The 16645-nt window shown below is 41.4% G+C and overlaps 1 protein-coding gene across 4 annotated transcripts in view; it reads right to left on the bottom strand.

The window, feature by feature from the left end:
• Window positions 1–14032, bottom strand: part of npl (N-acetylneuraminate pyruvate lyase (dihydrodipicolinate synthase)) — a 59720-nt gene extending 45688 nt beyond the window's left edge. Inside the window, exons 1-5 of one of the 4 annotated variants that reach the window (XM_063064036.1) lie at window positions 13909–14032; window positions 13064–13131; window positions 12890–12963; window positions 10869–10956; window positions 3538–3595 (exon numbers count right to left, since the gene is read on the bottom strand). In XM_063064036.1, coding sequence (XP_062920106.1) covers window positions 3538–3595; window positions 10869–10956; window positions 12890–12963; window positions 13064–13131; window positions 13909–13929 — 309 coding nt within the window. In that variant the 5' untranslated portion in view covers window positions 13930–14032. Of the gene's footprint in view, window positions 1–3537; window positions 3596–10868; window positions 10957–12889; window positions 12964–13063; window positions 13132–13618; window positions 13822–13908 lie in introns of those variants that run through there. The other 3 variants (XM_063064038.1, XM_063064039.1, XM_063064040.1) reach the window with 3 other exon arrangements.
• Between the last annotated feature and the right edge of the window lie 2613 nt (window positions 14033–16645).

Below are 16645 nucleotides of genomic sequence, written 5' to 3'. Positions count from 1 at the left end.
TCGTGCAAACGAGTGAACCTTTTGTCCATTTCTCTGTGAAGACAGTTGTGTGCTCCCTTCATGACTCTTTCCATTTCCTCCTTAGCTTTTAACTCAGCGTCTTGAGTTCTCATCAGCCATTCGTTTCTTTCGTCTCTGACGTCTTTCAACTTCAATATTCCATTCTTGACAGAGACTAACTCCTTCTTTGAGTGGCTCACTGACCAACACTTCTCTTTCATCATAAAGATGATCTCAGAGGGCTTTCAAATCCAGGGCAGCATTGTGGAAGTTCGTGCCAGGATCCTGCAGCCTCTTTTGAATACGGTCAATATGAATGAGTACTTTGTTCCAAAATCCTAGCAAAATCAGAAAATCGTAACTCAACATGTGGTTGTACAGCTGCCTTGCGTCACTTCTTGTTTCACTGGTCTCGTTTTCATTGTCTATCATGTCCTGGAGAACTTGAACTATCTCTTCAAGGTACCTGCTCATGGTCTTCACTGCTTCTGTCCTTGCACTCCACCTGGTTTCGGACTCCGACTTAACAACCACAGGCACGGCGTTTCTGAGTTTTTCCCAGCGCTGTGTTGAACGAGAGAAAAACACAGAGAGCTTCGATGGTTCCAAAAAACGTGACCATCATTGTATCCTGCTTGGCTGCATGTACACCCATCAAGTTGAGTGAGTGATTGTCACAATTCACAAACACTGCCAGGTTGTTTTTCTCACTTATTGACAAACACCACTTCTGTGTCCAGCCATCACAGCAGCATTGTCATAGCACTGTGACCGACAATCTTGTAGCTCCATTTCGTCCTTCTCTAGCTGTCTTCAATCAAGATGTCTTCAATCAAGCTCCCAGCATCTTTCTGGCTTATCTGGATAAAACCAAGGAAGGACTTTCCAACACAGACTGTTTTCCTCTCAAAATCAACTTCTACGTACCTTACTACTTCTGACATCTGCTCACGGTGTGCCTGATCAGGAGTAGAGTTGAACATGAGACCATAGTACTTGGCTTTACAAATGCTTCTCAGTAAACTCTGGTGAACAGTGGATGCCATTATGTGGACGAATTCGTTCTGGACACCCAGTGAAAGACAAGATGTGGATCCAGGATGACTTTCCAAATGAGTGAGGTGTTCTTTTATGACAGGGTCAAAGATGGCCAGTAGTTTCAGTAAGCCAAGGGAATCTCCCACATTGGAGTCATCGTCTTGCTGAAGTGACTCCCTGTGTCCTCGCAAAGCCGGGTTTTGAGTCATAAGGAATTTTATGCAGTGAAGGATTCTCGTCAAGATATCACGCCACTTCTGCTTTTCCTTCTCAATCTGTGACTGAAATACTGCATCAATAACTCCCGTTTCCAGCTAAATTTCTTTCCATTTCTTTCCACTATGTGAAGCATTCCCGATGATTCTTGGCATTTGCATGAACACTAATCCTTTCAGGTGCTTTCCACTGGTTGAATCCACTTTCCTGCTCCAATCAGGATTGATGGTCTGACCGGGAATAGAGAAGACAACAGATACAAAACGCAGACTTTTTAAGAAGGGGAATAGACCAGCCATGAGCGAGTCACTTCCTCACCATGACCATTTCCCAATTTCCTCTTGAACCAAGTTTTGTTCATTGAGCAATTATTTGTTGGTAGGGAAGGCCCACCCCTCACTGTTCTGGGAATACTTCCAACCCAGCTTTATTATTTCTGTTCTCAATGCGTCAGGTAGAATTGCTTTTCCAGTACCCTTGTCGAACTTCAGAAGTCCAATGTCATGCTGTTCAATCACTTCTGGTTTGCCAGTTCGAGGCTCTTTGACACCATCCAGTTCACTAGGCTCAGTGTCGTCAGCTTCAATCTCGTCAGGTAAAATCTCATCAATAAACTCAACATCACCACCACCATCACCTTCCCCTCCTGTCATGTCCACGTTCTCTGTGGCAGCCTCACTCTTAATCCTGTCATACTCGGATTTATCTGACTTGACTTCCTCCTCGGCTTGTGACGCATTTGTACTTCATCCACCTTCGGATTCTAACAAACTTGTAGCAGGTGCAGGCGACTCCATGGAATGTGTCGAACTACTTGTTCCGGGGTTTTCAAAGAAGGGCATGAAGAATTTGCTCTTCTTGGCTTCCTCCACCTCCAACTTTCGTCTCTTCCGTCCTTCAGCTCCACTTTCCTTCTTCTTCGTGAAGAAACGTTTCATGGTCTTCTTACACAATGCTCTGAAATAAGGCCATCCTAGTGCTTCTCACCCATGATAATCAAAGACAGATCACACATCTGAAGAAAATTTTTTTTTTCCCACTATCTGAGGATGGCTTGTCTGACTTTAATAGAAATTGCTCAGTGGCGTCCAGGGAATGTGCCATACCTTAGATACACCACTGTTCCATTTCTTTTAGAAATTAAAACTATTTCCCATATCTTTGCACACGTCAGTCAATATAATGGCATAGATGCATTTAGCAATGGCAATTAAAGTACTCTTGATTTAATATCTTTCAGAAGACCAGAGTAAAACAAGTCTAAACAATGAGACCAAAAGTGTTTTCAGCACATGTAAAGTTCATTTTTAAATGTTCAAACTGTAATAGATTTGAAATGATGACCATTTATTTTGAGTGAGAAGCCTATTATACTGTTTCAGCAGGCCAACTTTAAGCCACCTGAAACAAAGGTGAAACTCCTCACTTTTTCCTCTCACGGTATTATCATTCAACATTCAGATTTGATCAAAGTATTATAATGCAATACAAAGTTGCTCACTACAGTAAAACCAGTCAGGTAGCAATTTATCTGAAGGCTACTTGTATTGTCTGGTTATAATATCATTATTTGCTCAGATTCTTAAGCAGCTTGCATAAGAGGTTTGATGTCCTCCTAATGACTTCCATAAAAAATACAGGCCTTAGAAGTGGTTGTTTGGATACAAGTTTTCCAGATTTTAGGCAAGGATAGAAGATAAAACAAGTCCCCTCAAAACAGTCACTTTAAAAGGAAAAGCAAACAAGCTAAAGAATACCATCTCAATCTAAAATGTTAACTAATAATTAAAACAATGCTGGAAACAGACATTTCAAATAAAATCTAAAAAGACAAAAGATTTATCCTCTTCTGCTGGGAATGGAAGATTAATATTTCAGCAATACTGTTTCAATTCTGATGAATCTTCTATGCATTTCAAAATTCTAATGTTTTCGTATCAGAAATTGTCAAAATTCATGTGTACTTTGCATCTCATTTTAAACCAGTTTTTTTTCCCTGCAAGTTGACTACAAACAAAATTTAAATGTACAACACCATTAAAAAACACTGGAAGATCTCTGAATTTATGAATGAAAATAAGCAGTCAATGTCTCAAGCTGAAATCCAGATTTGATGAAGGGTCTCAGCCTGAAACGTCAGCTGTTTATTTGCCTCCATAAATGCTGCCGAATCTGTTGAGATCCTCCAGTATTAAGTATGTTGTTCAAGATTTCCAGAATCTGCATAACCTCTAGTGCCTTCAAAATGTATACATAGCCATTTCATAAGTTATTGAAGCTCACCAATTCCTGAGATTCTTTTATACTCAAGGCACCAACGTGGATGATCACCTGATCTAACCTGCAGAGAAGGTGAGAAAGATAACATAATCAAGTTTAAAGTTCAAAAAGCAAGTGTCAACGTGACAAGTGGATGGAAAAACAGTGTTCAGGAATGAGAGATCAGCAACTGCAGTGTTCTATGGGCTTTTAGCACTACAGACTTATCAACAATTGAAATGGTAACAGCCTCCATGAATGATCAATGATAGATTCAAAAGGAGTTAAATGTAAACCATGTACAGAAATCAAACTAAAACTTGGCAACCACATCCTCGTCCTGAACAAGGGTAAGGGTCGTTGCCAAGTCCAGTATTTATTACTCAACCTCAAATTAATCCTGAAGATAAACTTTGTCACATGTACTGTACATCAAAGAAAATGCAGTGAAATATTTTGTTTGCACAATCATTTTACGAGCTGTCATGTTTCCAGCACCTACACAGTACGCCCAATTTGCCAATCCCACCGAATGAGAGGAATTTGGAGCACTCAGAGGAAACCGCAGTGGTTACAGGGAGAATAGCACCTTATAAACAGTGGCAGCAGTTTAACTTTGATCTTTTGATCACTGGTGCTGGTAAGTATTAAATTGCTATGCTATTATGCCTTGCAAGGTGGTTAAAGGGAAGAGAGAGTGAGGCTGACGCTGCACAACTCTCCCTCACTTAAATCCAAATCACGCGCTAGTCTCGACACCATCATTATGGTGTCGAGGTCCTCATCGACGTCAATGATGGACGAACGAACGGTTAAAGTGAACCACCTTATTAAACCACTGAAGCAGTTTTAGTGAAAAGCAGTTCATAGATTTCGATTTGATAATCATGAAGGAACGCTGATGTACTTCAATGACAGGAAGTATTTAATTTGAAGAAAACCTGCAGTCAATAATACTCACCTGAGGTTAATGCCTTTGTTATACTTAAACAGAACTAGTTTGCGAAGTCCCCTAGGTGAACAACAGCAATACATTTTACAGGCAGTAACACTTCAACAATGGAGGGAATAGGTGTTTATAGTGTAGATGAAGTGCCAATCATGCAGGCCGAATGTCAAGCTTCTTCAGAATTACTGGAGCTACATACATCAAGGTAAATTAACAGCAATCCAACACTCTCCTGATTTGTTGCAAGATACCCAGCATCTGACTTGTTCCGGTATTGATAAAGGTAGTACTGTTCTGTACTTGCTGCCTTTCTCATTCTTGATGAGAGAGGTTAAGTTTAGAAATGCTGTCAATATCTCTGTCTATATGAACTGAAAAATATTTTACAGATAGCAATCTAGAAATTTTAATTACCAGGGACTTTTGCAGGCAAACTTTTTTACCAATACACCTGTTGTCTACATTTTAGCTGCTTCATGTGCTCAGGAGTTGCGAATGGAATTGAAGATGATGCAATCATTTGTAAACATGCTCATTACTGACCTTACAATAGAATGCATTGATTAAACAGCTGAAAATGGTTGCTCCCCAAAAAAAACACTGAACCCGAGATTATTGATCCTCAACATCCATAACCATACTGCTTGATGAAAATTATCAAACAGCATTTTCCCCTCGACACCAATTCACTTCCATTTTCCCCTCAGACTCCATGCTCAACTATCAGATGATGGCTTGACATCCAGAGCTCATCTCTGTAATTTATACCTTGGATTCATTCTTGGACCAGGAACCTTAAAGTTAATCTTGTAATCTACATGCAAGGCAAAGGTATTCAAGTAATTGGCAAGTACAATTTAACATCACTGTTGATGACACATACTATTGCTCTGCTAAGGACTGAAAATAATTTAGCTGATGATTACTTGGATTTGGTTTGTCTGGCTTTTGTGAACAGGTAACACTGGACAATATTCAAGGTTTATACATGATACAGGTGCAGTTCATTCTGAAACAAATCTACAAATGGAAATGTTGTCCTGATACACAACTGTTTCTATTTCCACTGCGCTCAATCCTTTCTGACATCATGGGGAGTAATTGAAATTGGCTAAAGAATGACTTTTGTGATGGGGGGGGGGGAGGCATTTCAAGACAAAGCCAAAAATTACTCATTTACTTAGCATTTTCAGATGATCAGAATTGTAAACACTCATGCAAACAGAGTTAAAAAGTGGATGATGGGCCAAACATTAATGAGAATAAGCATGTCCTTGGAATCACCTCCTCTTGCTGGCTGATGAATAGTGAGACACAGCAGGGATGCAAGGGCTTATTCCAATTTATCTAGTCATTAAGCTCTATTATCTGTTGAGAATGCAGGGAGACCAATTCTGCAGCCTGAATGTCAAAGGCAAATTCTTTGAGTGTTGGGATGCCCTCCCAGGGGTGGTGGTAGAGGCAGATACATCAGACATTCAAGAAACCAAGACAAGCACATGAATGATAGAAAAATGGAGAGCTATGTAGCAGGGAACGTTAAGATTGATTTTAGACTAGGCTAAAAGTCAGCACAGCATCCTGGGCCAAAGGGATTGTACTGTTCTATATTCCGCGTTCTCCACTTCAACATATTTTTAGGCAATCCTATCGCTGGGCCCACTATGCCCTCTGAACTGAAGTTGATATTTCATTGTAGCAGTAATCTCAAGAATATGCCAGGACATAAAAGTTGTGGATACGAGTGGTGTACATTTCTGCTGATTTATGATCCTCAGAAACTCGTGAAAACTCAAGATTAGAGCTGCAGGTGTGTACCAAGTCTATCCGATTTAGTATAATTGTGTCATAACACAGTGGAGTGCCATTATCTTTTAACTCCAAAACAAATGTAATAAGAAAAATTACAATTACACATCTGCATAAATGCTAAAAGCGACCCTTTGAAAACTATCTACAGAGAAAAGACAAGAACTGTGGGGCACTACATTCTAAGGCATCTTCCCCCAATCCCAATGTGAGAGTCGGCCAAGGTCTTAGCTGCAAATAAGCAGTTATACAAGATCATAGAATGTTATTTTGAAATGTAATAAAATAAATAGAAAATATTTATTCATCGGACAAAGTTACCTGATAATTAGAATTCACAGGGCTTAGTGGGTGATAATTCATTGTTGAATTACAGTATCCCTGCATTTGAAAATTATTTCATATGCTCTTCAGCAGTTAAGGTCATCCAGATTGTGAAAGCCTCCATAAACTGAAATACTTATTTTTTTATATTAACATTTCATAGGAAAGAACACTATAGCTTTTTTTTATATAAATAAAATGTTGTGTAATTTAATATTCCAACTCATTAAATCAAAAAGATAAGGTCCTTTACTTCCCAAATAAATTCTAGTTGACCCAATGAACTGTAAGAATTATTTGTGCAGTCAAGTCATATTGACAAGATTCCTTTGCTGTCAACATGCAACCATCAAAACTCATGGAGCATACCTGATGTTCTTATGGCGAAGCCCAAGACTGGGATCTGCAGTACAATTTAAACAACAAGATTCTTAATCATTCTTAATAATCTAAATGAAAGTTGTATCTGTGACAAACCTATCAGAATTTTTTGAGGAAGTTACAAGTAGGCTAGACAAGGGAGATGCAGTGGATGTTGCAGTGAACAGAGCGGCGGACACCCCTGCTGAAATCTGGAGGAAAGCACACAGAGGATGCAGAGAGGGATCACAAAGGCGAGGAAAGAGGACCGGGTTGAGACAACAGAGACTTATGGAGAAGAGGAGTTCGGTGGGTAATGAAATGGACAAGTTGACAGCACTGGCCAGGAGTCGGAGAACATTTCCGGAGAGCAGAGTTGTGTGTTTTGCTGAAATGTGGCTGCACGAGGACATACCCGACCTAGACTTTTCCATGGAGGGCTTCCAGACCGTTCAGGCTGACCGGAAGTGCACTGAGAGCGATAGGCGTAAAGGAGTCGGGGGCTTGCTGTTCTGGTTAACAATGGATGGTGCAATCCTGGTCATATTACGATCGAGGAATGAGTTTGTAACCCGGATATTAAACGTTTTGCTGTTGGGCTCCAGCCATATTCCACTGAGATACCACACTGGGCTTCATGGGAGGTTGTTCCTGCCAGTGGCATTGAACTTTGCAGCTCATCCAGTGGAGGGTCAGACACCCTGAGCCAATAGGCTGGTCCTGGACTTATTTCCATCTGGCATAGTTTGCATATTGTTGTTTGATTCTTTGTGGTTTTTGTATTGCTATATTTATGCTCTATTCTTGGTTGGTACAGCTGTAATGAAACCCAATTTCCCTCGGGATCAATAAAGTATATCTATCTATCTATTTGGATTTTCAAAGGCCTTTGACAAGGTGCCACATATGAGGCTGCTTAACAAGATAAGAGCCCATGGAATTACAGGAAAGTTACATATGTGGATAGAGCGTTGGCTGATTGGCAGGAAACAGAGAGTGGGAATAAAGGGATCTTATTCTGGTTGGCTGCCAGTTACCAGTGGTGTTCCACAGGGGTCCGTGTTGGGGCCGCTTCCTTTCACTTTGTATACCAACGATTGGATTATGGAATAGATGGCTTTGTGGCTAAGTTTGCTGATGATACAAAGATAGGTGGAGGGGCCGGTAGTGCTGAGAAAACAGAGTCTGCAGAGAGACTTGGATAGATTGGGAGAATGGGTGAAGAAGTGGCAAATGAAATACAATGTTGGAAAGTGTATGATTATGCACTTTGGCAGAAGAAATAAACAGGCAGACTGTTACTTAAATGGGGACAGAATTCAAAGTTCTGAGATGCAACGGGACTTGGGAGTCCTCCTGCAGGATACCCTTACGGTTAACCTCCAGGTTGAGTCTGCGGTGAAGAATGCAAATGCAATGTTGGCATTCATTTCTAGAGGAATAGAGTATAGGAGCAGGGATGTGATGTTGAGGCTCTATAAGGCGCTGGTGAGACCTCACTTGGAGTACTGTGGGCAGTTTTGGTCTCCTTATTTAAGAAAGGATGTGCTGACATTGGAGAGGGTACAGAGAAGATTCACTAGAATGATTCCGGGAATGAGAGGGTTAACATATGAGGAACGTTTGTCCGTTCTTGGACTGTATTCCTTGGAGTTTAGAAGAATGAGGGGTGACCTCACAGAAACATTTCGAAAGTTGAAAGGCATGGACAGAGTGGATGTGGCAAAATTGTTTCCCATGGTGGGGGAGTCTAGTACAAGAGGGCATGACTTAAGGATTGAAGGGCACCCATTCAGAACAGAGATGTGAAGCAATTTTTTTAGCCAGAGTGTGGTGAATCTATGGAACTTGTTGCCACGGGCGGCAGTGGAGGCCAAGTCATTGGGTGTATTTAAGGCAGAGATTGATAGGTATCTGAGCAGCCAAGGCATCAAGGGTTATAGTGAGAAGGTGGGAGAGTGGGACTAAATGGGAGAATGGATCAGCTCATGATAAAATGGCGGGGCAGACTCGATGGGCCGAATGGCCGACATCTGCTCCTTTGTCTTATGGTCTTATGGAATTCAGCTCAAAATTTAAATTGTCAAAGGTAATGACTGAACACTTGACATGACCTTAGATACATTGGGCAAGAATGGAAAATAGCTGCCCTTCTTGCTTTTAAGCAACTTGTGTTGGGAAATGTGCATCATGAAGTTTAACTGTCGTACTCCTATCTCCATCTTTCATGAACATGGAGCATTTGAGGCAAAACAGTGGACAAGCATAGCTCATGACGATGTGCAACACACACAAAATGCTGGCTTCCTCGTGTTCGTGACAATGTGGCTGTGAAAAAAAAAATGCCTTCAACTGTATAAGGTCATGATGAATTATCTAAGAATGAGAAGCATCTATAACTACAGGTTTCCCCCGCCATCCGAAGGTAGAGCGTTCCTATGAAACGGTTTGTCAGCCGAAATGTCGTAAAGCGAAGAAGCAATTACCATTTATTTATATGGAAAAAATTTGTGAGCGTTCGCAGACCCAAAAATAACCTACCAAATCATGCCAAATAACACATAAAACCTAAAATAACAATAACATATAGTAAAAGCAGGAATGATATGATAAATACACAGCCTATATAAAGTAGAAATACTTTTCCACAATCATTATTGAACTATTCTCCGTAGCGAAAATCTCACGCAAGCGCTGCTGGCAAAAACACGGCGCAAGTGCTCTCCAGAAACCGTTAAGCTATGAAGCTGCCAAATCATACCAAATAACACATAAAAATACACAGCCTATATAAAGTAGAAATAATGTATGTACAGTGTAGTATCACTTACCGGAATCAGGAAAGCGCCGAGCACACTGATGATGGTGTGTTAGACTGAGTCATCGCAGGTTGGGTGGTGCAGTGGCCCCCACCCTCCAGCCCGCCGACAGATACCGAACCGCGAAGCATGCAGGGGTGCAGCGGTAGCTGGGAGGCATCCAGCACATCCTTAAGAAAAAAGCCAAAATAAACATGCTAATTAATTACGTGTCGGGCGGCACCTAATTAATTAGCATGTTTATTTCGGCTTTTTTCTTAAAGATGTGCTGTGTGCTTCCCAGCTACTGCTGCATTCTCCACGAATCGCAGGGTGGTGGGACACTGGGGTGTCATCTCATCGTCTGTTTCCATTAGAGCAGGCAGCTCATCTTCTCCTATGACTGCCTGCCTCGATGTCGAAGGTCGAGGTTCGTCATCTGCTGTGGCTGATGCGGAAGGCTTGGTTGACTGCTGAGCCTCGCACATTTTTCTATCATACAGTTCTTTATAAGGACTCAAACCACCTGCAAATATCCCCTAACCCTATGTACCCTTTCAAAATTAAAGTCGTACTTTATCATCACAGCGAAAATCTCACGCAGTCACTTTCGGTCCGTTCATTACTACATTTGGTTTCGATTGTTATCCTTTCCTCTTCCAATTGCATCAGCTCTTCATCTATCAGTTCTTGGTCATGGGATGCCAAAACCTCTTCAACATCACCTTCGTCAGCTTCCACAAGCTGAACTCACTTAGTCCTTACTTCGTTCACCACAATCACAACGCTTAATTATGCCTAGTTTTACGCTAAGTGTAACACCCTTACGAGCTCTTTTAGGCTTTTCCGATACCTTAGAACTCATCCTGCTAATGGCTGCTCACAGGCATGTGTTTAAGCAATGCCGGCGAGAATGCAGTTCCGAATCTGGGGAGAGCGGCTGCTCGGGGTGCGTGCTGCCTTTTATCGTGCGCTGATTTTCCCCGTGCACTGATTTTTTTTCTTAACAATGAAAACATCTTCTGAAAGTGAAAACAGGGTACTAATGTAGATCTTTCGTAACAGTGAGGTTTCGTAAAGCGAACGTTCGAAAAGCAGGGAACACCTGTACTCACTTCCCCTTTCCTTGCTTAATCCATTCTTCAGCAACCAATTTTCTTTCTTCAACACTAAGTGACATGCCCTCCCCAGTTGTTCCATTCACTGGAAAGCAACAGAAAGAAAACATTGTGGCACAAGAAGTTCTTAAATAAATTCAATTCTGGAAATAATTGCAGTAGATAAAAATGTTACAATAGATAAAAAAATGTTTACAATTAGTACAAATACTTTATAGAGAACATTAAACACAGCAAATTTAGTTGAACATTTACTTGCATCCCAAATGAAGTTACCTCACCCAGGTACAAGGAGAGAAACTGCAAACAAAATGCAACTGCAGATACTGTACCACTGAGGTGGAAGAACCTACATTTTGATATATTTAAGAAAAAACAATATTTGCAGGATCTCAGCAGCATCTGTGGAAGTCAAGAGATGGTCACTGCTTTGGACTGAGACCCACATTAGGACAGGGTGCAGAGGGAATATGCCAGTATATAAAAGCGAGAAGGAGGGGTGAGAGGGAGGCTGATACACAATAGGTAGAACCAGATTAATGAGGTGGCAAGTAATTGGGGGGGGGAAAGAGGGAAGGGAATAAATCCGATTAACAAGGGGGAACAAAGGAAAGGAGAACCCATGTGGATTACTGGGAGAAAGGGATTATGGGTATTGATTACCTGAAATTGTAAAATTCAATATTCAACACAAGCAACATGCGTATTTTATGTACTCAACACAAGGTAGGAAGGAGGGTGTTTTTTCCCCTGATTAGCAGTCTAATCAGCAGTGTTCCACAAGGATCAATGATGGGATGTTGCAACTGTATATGCAGCAGTCACATTAAGAATTATATGCTTGTCCAGTCATCACAGTACAGAAAGGATATGGAGGCTTTGAAGATACTGTAGTGCCAAAGAGGTTCACCAGGATGTTGCATGGATTAGAGACTACTACCCACGAAGGAGTTTAAACAAAGCCAGATTGTTTTCTGTGGAGAGTAGAGGAGAGGGGTAAACTTAAAGGTACATAAACTCATGGGAGGCACATAGTGGTCAGAGTCTTTTTCCCAGGGTGGAATTGTCAAATACAGAAGAGCATAGATTTAAAATGGTGTGGGGGGGGTGGGGGGAGGAGAGATTAAAGGAGATGTACAAAGCAATGTTTGTTTAGTGTTTTTTTTAAAAAGCAAAAGGGGTAGGTGTGCCTTGGGCATCTTGTCAGGGGAGATGGTAGAAGCAGACACAATGAACATGAACAGGCGGGAAAAAGAAAAATAATATGGATCACATTCAGGAAGCCAAGTTTAGTTAGACTGGTATCATTCCTGCACAGACACAGTGGGTCAAATGTTCTGTTCCTACACTTATCAGTTCTACATCTTATGGTTTAGATCTTCATCTCAGTTCAATTTGATTCCTAAGTATGTATGTATGTATTTATTTATTTATTTAAACATCTTGTGCGCACGCGCATTCTCTCCACTAAACCACATGAAAGACTACACATCACTTAAAATATCATTATTATATTTGATCTATAATTATTCTTTGGATGGCCTTGCACCATCCTATTTCTTATATTATTCACTCATTAGACAGTCTGCAACGAAAGTATAGAAGCCAGGTTCTGAAGTGTTGATATTGACAATTTTGCACCAAACTAGTAACCTTGCTTAGGAGGAGAGTTTGAATACACTCATACAAATGATTCCAACTTCAGTGGTTGTACAAGTCGAAGTCCCTAACACACAATTATGACCCACGCACAAGTACTTCCTACCCAAAATCAGGATTGACAGATTTGGCTACCCAATCTATAGTTCAGCATCTTCATCCTTGTGATCTTCAAGCACACAATAAAAATGACATCCTAACTTCTAAAGACTGAGCAATGAAATATTTAACACATCAGATCTATTTTGATTTTTTTTAATTATATAATAAAATATAATATTTTGGGAGATGACAGCAGCAGAGGAGAGAGAAATTACAAAAGTAGTAAATTTGTACCTGGAGTTCCAGGATAAACTTACCAAAAATCTTTCTAACCCCTTGGATCTTTACCAGATAATCAACGTATTGACCAATGACAGAAAGATTTATTTCACTGCAAGACAAAAATAAATATACATTTTATTTCCGGAAAATAAATTTGCTGGGAGTTGAATTAATGAACAATATAGTTTGAATGATGGCCATCTTCTTACTTATCATTTGTCATGGGTGTAAAAGTTGCTGCTACCAAACCGCTAAGCCTGCTCTTGCACATTGCCATCTGAAGAGAAAGCACATTGATTTAACGTTCGGAAGTTCAAAACTCAACTGCTCAATACAACGTACGACTGAGGGCGCAGTTGCAAGGTGTGTCATGAGGATACCATAAACAAATTATAAGAACAGATGATGAAAGATATTAAAGAGGATGAAACAAGACAACCTGTGAAGATCGACCGGAATCAGACAACTCTGATGAATTCCCCCGGAGAATTCAATCGCAGCTCTCAAATTTGAACTTGAAACGAAGTGCGGAAGGCAGTTAATTAGATTAAAGACTATTTCTAATGGAGTTTTTTTTTATTAAGCCTCCGGTCATCAAAATCCTGCCAAGCCTGTTAAGTTGCATTAGTGCCAGTTACCGGGAAGTAAACAAACAACACAGAATATAAGTTTTGACTTGTTTCTTTGATACAACAATGCAACATGTTATATCGGGACTCGGTGTTCGTGACAAGCAGAATAGAAATAAGAGCAACAACACGCACACGGAGTGACGGAGCACTACCAAGGCAATATCACGGGATCCGGGCTCGCCGCAAAGACGTCCCGTGATCGAGCAGCTGGAAAGTGCAATGTAATCACTAGCCTAATCATCACCGAAACAAAGAACAGTCAACTCTGAAACGCCAATACTTGTAAACGGCGGGCTCCTAGCTTTTAGATACATCAGTAACTTGGAGGCAATGAACAGGAATGGATTTAAACACTTCCGATTCACTCTACACTGCCTTCCGCACATGCGCTACAATCCTCAAACACACCGAGATCCTCTTACCTCCAACACATGATCCTCCATTGTTAAAGTACCAAGCGCTCCGACCGCTGGATTATATACAGTACACCCCGCGCCGGCGCTCTATCGCCCTGTGGCCTCGGCCAAATTGTGTGTCAGCTGATCGGCTGGAAATCGAGTTCCCTCTCCGCAGGAGGTGGAGCTGTGGGTGTCAGCTGCCGAATGAGCCTTCCCCTACACAGTCCAGCACTGGAAAAGAAATCGCACTTTTGGATGGAGACAATAACTTATCAAATTCTCTGCTTTAGAGGGCTGAGCACATGCAATTTTGAATACATGCGCTATTGAAATTAATAGATAGAAAGACAGATACTTTATTGATCCCAAAGGAAATTAGTGTCACAGTAGCATTACAAGTGCACAAATATAAAAACATCAAAAGGGAAGTAAGAAGGGATAAAAAAAAAGTTACCTCAAATAGTCTGACAAGAGGGAGTCATCACTTCCACAGCTATAGGTTGACTAATTTTAGAGCCTATTGGCCGACGGGTAAAGATGACCTCTAAGCACTCTTTGGAGCATTGCAGTTGTCTCCACCTACTACAAAAAGTGCTCCTCTGTTCGGCCAAGGTGGCATCGAGAGAGTGAGAAACAATGTCCAGAATTGCCAGGATATTCCGTAGGGTCCTTTGTTCTATCACAGCCTCCAGTGTGTCCAGTTTGACTCCCATAACCGAACTAGCCTTTCTAATCAGTTTATTGAGCCTGTTGGCATCACCCTTGGTGATCCTATTGTCCCAGCACACCATCGCATAGAAGATTGTTCTGGCGACAACAGACTGGTAGAATATGTGAAGGAGAGGCCTGCATAATTCCAAAGGACCTCATTCCCCTCAGGAAGTAGAGGCAACACTGGCCCTTCTTGTACACAGCTTTTTTTGTTGGTGTTCCATCCAAGTCCGTCATCCAGGTGCATTCCCAGTACTTGTAGGTCCTCACCACATCCACATCCTCACCATCAACAGTAACAGGGAGCAGTGCAGGCTTATTCTTCTTAAAATCCATCACCATCTCCTTTGTCTTACTGATGTTGAGCTGCAGATTATCCAGCTTGCATCATTTGACAAAGTCCTCTACCAAGGCCCTGTATTCATCTTCCCATCCTCCCTTTATACACCTAGCTATTGCTGAGTCATCAGAGAATTTCCGTAGATGACATGACTCAGTATTGTATCTAAAGTCCGGGGTATACACGGTAAACAGGAAGGGAGCCAATACAATACCCTGTGGGGACCCAGTGCTGCTTATAGCCATGTCTGACACACAGTTCTGAAGCTGCACAAACTCTGCTTTGCCAGTCAGGTTGTCCATTATCCCGGATACAATGGAAGCGCCAACTTGCATTGAATGGAGCCTTTCCCCAGCAATGAGAGCTGTATGGTATTGAAGGCACTTGAGAAATCAAAAAACATGACCCTCACAGTGCTGTCCTGCTTATCCAAATGGGAGTAGGCTCTGTTCAGCAGGTAGATGACAACATCGTCGACTCCAATGTGTTCCTAGTAGGCAAACTGCAGGGAATCGAGGACTGACCTGACCAGGGGTCAGAGCTGAGCCAGGACCAGCCTCTCTAGGGATTTCGTGATGCATGATTCTTAGATGTTTTGACAATCAACTGGGAATTAGGGGTTTGTGCAAATTCCAAGGAACCTGGAAAAACTGGGCCTGGCATAATGGAAGGGGTCATGTGAATTACTTATGTGTGTTACGTTCTGAAGGATAATCACCCTTGTAGGCAATTACAGGAGAAAAAACATTTTTTGAATAGTAAGATAACTCAACACCTTTGAGCTTAATGACTAAAAGAATTCAATTTTGCTGCTGTTTGAGGTACAAATGGAAACCATTTTTCACTTTCCATACATGCTGGGTGTTGCTCGCACTTTCTGCTTTTTTTTTCAGATTTCCAGCATCTGAATTTTTTGATTTTCAAAATTGACATCAGGGGCATTTACAGGATTTAAAACTTGCAGGCTTTTGGAGGGGCATGCATATCCTTTGTGAATATTATGAGACTGATATATATATTAGATTGTTTGGCTTCTTTATTGACTCCAGCCAGACTTCTTTAAGCCAGCTCCTTACCCATATGCCTTAGTGACAGACTACATGATGATAAGTCAGTTAAGTTTTGTTGTGAACAGGATATTATATATTTGAGAAACTGAGCAGTCTGACACAGACTAAGTTACTATATTTCATCACCATGTTGGAAGCTATTTCAACCCATTGGGTCTATGCTGGTTCACAGAGCAATCCCTGTAACTAAGTCAACCTGCATTCCTATTAATGATTTCTTAAAGTTGTTATAGTGGGGGTGGGGAGGTAGTGGGGTAAGCCCCCACTACCTATTAAATGTTCCCAATGGCGTACATCTCGTATACCCTCTGACAACCAAGTCCAGCTCTTGGCCTTCATACATGACTTAACTACTAAGCCCGGTGAAACCATTTCTACCAACAGGAAAAGGGGCAAGGACGTGTTACTGGCGCCTCAAAACCAGTTGTTTCGGGCAGATGCAGCTCGTCAGCTGTAGTTGGCAGCTCTTCTAGGAGAAGGAAAACTGATCTCAAACTCCTGCTGCCTTACTGCTCTATCCGTTCATGGGGAAGGCTTTGAGTGGAAGCTCCAAGGAAAAACCCAGAGCAGGAATCCCTAAGGCAGTCCTACGTTGAGTTCAACACTGGCTGACAACCTCTGTGATGCTGCTGGTGCCAAA

This window comes from Mobula hypostoma, chromosome 12 (genome assembly GCF_963921235.1).
Source record: "Mobula hypostoma chromosome 12, sMobHyp1.1, whole genome shotgun sequence".
NCBI classification, from domain to species: Eukaryota; Metazoa; Chordata; class Chondrichthyes; order Myliobatiformes; family Myliobatidae; genus Mobula; species Mobula hypostoma.
This window is presented reverse-complemented; position numbering and strand designations above follow the sequence as displayed.